We start from the raw sequence: 5,465 nt of genomic DNA, 5'->3' as shown, positions 1-5,465 counted from the left end.
GCATCCACACCAATGTTTATTAATGTGCACTGTTAAATAAGCTCATAAATAAATGATTGCAGGCTGTAATGCAACTGATTGTGTTTCATCAGGAGGCTGCGGATGATAGCAGAACTGTAACAGTGTATGGATTGATGTATAAAAACACTGCACTCTTTATTTTAACTGTTTCAAAGTGTGGAGAACAGAAACTAGTGTCATCCTAAGTTTAGTCCATGTTGTGTTCGAATCCCTGCTGAGACAAACACACGTGCACGGACTTCCTGGAGCACATTCAGTCATTTTTTTAATTTCTTCCCGGGGACAGCGAGGGGTAAGAGGCTCGAGGCTCCTCCCTGAGAGTTTGTGAAAACATTCCAGCAAAGCTAGAGCGGTCAAAGAAATTGGGAAACTGTGAGCGGCCTCTCTCTCTCTCTCTCTGTCCCTCGCACCTCTTCACACGTGTGGCTGCACTTTGTGTACTGGTGTCGCTGGGTCGTGTGAAACTCTGGACTCACAAGGAAACTCAAAATGAGGCCGGTGTTGGTGCTGCTGGTTTCCACAGCCTGGACCATGACAGCAGCTCAGTACTACTACCAGGGGCTGATGGATTATCTGGAGAACAGGTTGTTGGCTATTGAGGTAAGAAGCAACCCCCCCTTTGAACCCCTGATCGATGAAATGTTGTTTTAATGCACAAAGTGGCAGCAAACCTCCCTCCTAAGTAGCTCATTAGAAACAGGGGTTCATATTTTTCCAGTTCCTGATGGCCGCCTCCTCCTCCTTTGATTTGAATTTAATGTCTTAACTAATGCGGGCCAATTAATGCAATGTGTGCCCAGCTCATCAACTTGGCAAGGGGCCTCTGGCGGGATATCAGCTGGTGCAGGGCTCCTCATCTCATGCGACACGCAGCCCCTGTTCAAGAAACATTACAACTCCTTCAGCATGTAAGACAATGACACGCAGAGTAATGAGAACAAGTGCAACCTTTGCTGCCGTGGCATCAAACATCCCAGAGGACTAATGGAAAGGTGTCTTCTGCAAATGGGGAACAAATCTGTTTTACAACAAAGAGCCTCAGGGACCGAGAGGAGCGGAGTTTGGTTTTGTGGTTGAGTTATAAAGTGTGTTGTGCGTGTGTGTCAGGGAAACACTTGAGGTGATTGTGTTGTTATTTGGAAGAGGATTAGAAAAATGTTTGGTTTCCTCTCGGGGTCAATCAACTGAACTTTAATTCAAAGAGTTCCTTCTTTTTCATCAAGTGTGAGGCCGTGATGCAAAAAAGACAAATCATCGAGCTGTAATCCGCATGAAATGAAACGTCTATTTACGTCTAAATCCCCACCCCCCCCCACCCCCCCACCCCCCCGCGGCTTCCCTCCAGTCTCAATTTCAATATGCACTGATACGAGCATGGGGAAATTCATCAGCAAGTTTTCATTGAACTCCCTTTTTCCATTTGACCACGGGCCTCCGAGCGAGCGTGGGGGGAGAAAATGAAAAGCGAGGCGGAGGAGCCAGTGGAGCAGCCGTCAGTTATTACATCTCACTGGTGAATTATCCACCTGTCAGTCACGACAGGGAGGAAACACAGCGCTGTCCAGTGGTCGCTGATGATGCTTTGATTCAAACAGACACTTTTTTTACCATCTGGAATTCGTGGTGGTGGTGGTAGTGGACAACACAAACCAGCACCGAGGCCCAGTGGTGCTTTGAGGCAACACGCTAACGTCAGCATGGAGACGCTCCTCGTTATGATAACGCCAGCAGGTTGAGGTTCGGTGCATTTAATGCAACATGTGCAGGATTTGCAAGAAGCAGGAAAAAACACGAGAGGTGATTACAAACCGGTTTGCTGTGGTTATCTCCCCCAAGGAGGTTTGTGTTTATGCAAGATTACACAATAATTAATTGAATGAAACCATTAAACTTGGTGGTAGGATCTGGAAAAACCCATCACATGTTGGTGCAGATCTGAATCAGGGGGAAGATCCAGGAATTTTCTTTACTCTTTAACATTTTCCCCGTTAACCAAGGAAGTAATTTGTGGATATTGATGAAATTGGCATATTTAGGTTATTGATATCTATGAGTGTGTGAGGATTGGTGCAGCTTGATTGGCTCTAGGGGGTCGGTTGGGTCATATAATGCTAACAGTCCTTATTAGTATATTCTAATACGTAAATATACATAACTAGATACAAACAGGATATAACCCTTCGTCTTCTATTAAGATCGTTTTTGATTAAGAAGTTTAGGTTAATTTCCCACTCGGCTGTTTAACATTATGATTTAAACGAACTGACGCAGGATAACTATCATGTTCACCATCTTATTTTGAATGATTTTCATATTCTTTGTATTATTAGCCGGCTGAGGGGAATGTTGTCACTTTTGCAAATATTGTGTCGCTACTCAAATTTAAATGTTGACCTCACTGTGGAGACTGTACAATATTGTTATTAAAACACAATCGCCCTGCTCTCCACTGATTTTCCTAATTTCCATCTTAATCATACTTTATATATAACAACTCATCAGTGTGATTGTGAATCGTGACCGAGCTCAGTCGCTGCCCCTCATGTCACCTCGAAATCCGATGTAACCGCAGTAGACTCTTCTTCCCTCAGTCTCTGCACCATTTTCCTATAACATCATGTAATTCGATCAAAGCTATGTTTCTACCACAAACCTCAACCTTGACAGACCAAAGGAATCATTAGAATTCATCCTCAGGGATCTGAGAATATCTGCACAGGATTTCATGGCCATGTGTTAAATACTGAATGAGATATCAGAGTGTGGGCCGACAGACTGCAGCCCCTGCAGCCATCAAGGGGCTGAAAGGCTCAACAAAGTAAATACACTGTTGTTCCTCGTCAGGTAACTTCAGTATAAACCAGACAGATCTCATCCTGCAGTGGGTTACAACACTTGTTTTTTGCTCTGCCCAGGACCGCATGCAGCTCTGGCACGACCAGTCCCACCGGTACCACACCGAGCTGCAGGATTTCAAGAAGTTAACAGCCGAGGCCGTGGACGGGCTGAGCAGCGAGCACGGCTCCCTGTTCAAAGACCTGGAAGGAGCCGCGGTCCGGGTGGACCGGGTGGAGCGGGAGATGGACTACGTGGAGGCGCAGACTTCGCCTCGGGCCTGTGCCAGACAGGCAGAGAAGGTGGTGGAGCAGGGGTCTGGGGGCTGGAGCAGAGCAGAGGGGAGGAGGAGGAGGGGGGACGACTGGGAGGAGCTGCACTCCAGAGTCTCTGGTGAGCTGCAGGGAAAAACCACTTCAACTGCTTTTCATCCTTTATGCCTCAGCCCACCCTGGAGGTTCGGTAGCACACAAGCCTCAGAGTCTCAGTTTGTATTACACATCTCAGCGGGCACCACACCAGCCCCTTCTGCTGGGCCGCTGTCTGGGAAAAACCAGGCCACTGGAAAATGGTAACACAAACACAACGTTGTACAGAGTCCGTGGACTGTCACGTTTTCCAGGAGAAACGAGGCTCATTGATGCGACTCATTTATTTCAGCAGAGCTAAACTCCCCAGAAACGGCTTCTGCTGTTTGAGCACAGCGCTCGTCTTTATAATCTCCACGTCCAAAATGTAGAAGTACAAGTGGAGCCCTTCACTCAGGTAGCACATGGATTTATCACCCAATTAGAGCACGAAGCGGAAAGTTGTGGAATCAGATTTTAATTCCATGAGACACATCAACCCTGAGTGTGGCACATTAAGCATCAGATCAATAATGTTTCACTTAATTGGTTCCAGAAGCTAAACGGCTGATGTTAGATCATCAAATTCCTTTGGTACCATTTATACCGACTCTTCTCACGAAGCAAGAAAGATACGTACGGATGTTTTTGTTGTTCTGACTTAATAACACAATCATAACACAACAGAATTATGCAGAATAAAGGTTTCTCTCTCTCTCTGTGTGAGATCTGGAGCGGTGGCTCTGCAGAGAGGAGGGACAGGAAACTGCCCTGAGGTCAGCGGCGTTAATCTCCGAGCTCATGTTCGCGGGAGTGAGGTCGGCACACAGCGACCCATTGTGAGCGTCGGTGAAACGACCCAAAAGGAACTGCACTGCATCGCGGGGTCACCACTTTGGATGACTCAGCATAATGCTAAACTCCCCTCAGGACACATCAGTTATTTTTACTTCTCTCACAAAAAGCATCTTCGTGCTGTCGTGCTCGCTGCACTCAAACTTCCTCTCATCGTGAGTCTGTGTGTTCAACTTCCCCTTCACTGATTTGAATCTGCCTGAATTTGGATAAGTCCATATTCCGACTGCTGCAGGCGGCTTAGAGTTTCTAAATAACCAGACTGCAAACACACATTTCATTTTACTGCAACATGGTAATGGAGCTAATGATGACAGGGGATTTAAATAGTTGTACTTTCAGTTTTCTAAACATGGTTTTCACTTTTAATTCCCTTTTATTACCCCTGAAATGTGTCAAATCTTAAATTATTTCTCGATACCATTAAATATTCACGATTAAATGGGTAACGAACAATGTGGAAACAAAAATAGAATTTAGAAAGTGTTAAATCTGCTGTATCAGGTAATGTGTGAGTGTCCCGTCTCCCTTCACAATGTGTTCCACAAAAAGTTTAGGAACTGAAATACAAATACAGAATCTGGGAAAACACTTAGCAGCTCTGATACATCCCAGGAGAGACTGAAGGAGCTCAACGGGCAAAGGAAAACAAAAAGTTCCTCGATGGTTCCTGGTTTCTACACACGAAGCCTGATCCTTCTACTTTGTCTCTTGTCTTCTCTTTCAGACTGCGTTGAAATCATCTCTGGCATCAGATCAGTGAAGATCCTGAAGAGAGTGGGCGGTCCCAAGGGGATGTGGACCAGAGACCCCAGGTCCTCCAGGGTCTACGTCTTCAACGGGACATCAGGAGACGTCATCTACCGGTTCAACTCTGTCCAGGACTTCTCCCGCTCTCCGGGACTCGCCGGCGGCACAGAGATCCGGCTGCCCTTTGCCTGGAGCGGCCCCGGCAGTGCTGTGCATAACGGGTATTTGTACTACGTGATGCAGGAGGCTGACACAGATCTGCAGGTCGTCAGATATGACCTGATGAGTGGAGCGGTGACGGATATCGCCATGTTCCCTGTGGACAGCCGGGCGAGTGTGTACAGCCTCAACCCGGAGACCGTGGCGGACCTCGCAGCCGATGACGAGGGCCTCTGGCTCCTGTTCGCCACGAGTGACAGCGAGCCCAACATCAACCTTGCAAAGATGGACCCCGCCACGCTCGATATAGAACAGATCTGGGACACCCGGTGCCCAAGGGAGAACGCGGAGGCGGCTTTCGTGGTGTGTGGGACCGTCTACGTTGTGTACAACACCCGCCTGGTGAGTCGCTCGCGGATCCAGTGCGTGTTTGACGTCAACGACATGGTGATCAGCGAGGAGGCCCCCCTGCTCTACTTCCCCCGGAGGTACGGGGCC

The 5,465-nt window shown here is 47.5% G+C and overlaps 1 protein-coding gene across 1 annotated transcript in view; it reads left to right on the top strand.

Moving 5' to 3' along the window:
- Positions 1 to 358: 358 nt before the first annotated feature.
- Positions 359 to 5,465, top strand: part of olfml3a (olfactomedin-like 3a) — a 5,683-nt gene continuing 576 nt past the window's right edge. The window contains exons 1-3 of the mRNA XM_053423976.1: positions 359 to 621; positions 2,937 to 3,249; positions 4,786 to 5,462. Coding sequence (XP_053279951.1) covers positions 511 to 621; positions 2,937 to 3,249; positions 4,786 to 5,462 — 1,101 coding nt within the window. The 5' untranslated portion in view covers positions 359 to 510. The remainder of the gene's footprint in view (positions 622 to 2,936; positions 3,250 to 4,785; positions 5,463 to 5,465) is intronic.

Source organism: Pleuronectes platessa, chromosome 6, assembly GCF_947347685.1.
Source record: "Pleuronectes platessa chromosome 6, fPlePla1.1, whole genome shotgun sequence".
Lineage (NCBI taxonomy): Eukaryota > Metazoa > Chordata > Actinopteri > Pleuronectiformes > Pleuronectidae > Pleuronectes > Pleuronectes platessa.
This window is presented reverse-complemented; position numbering and strand designations above follow the sequence as displayed.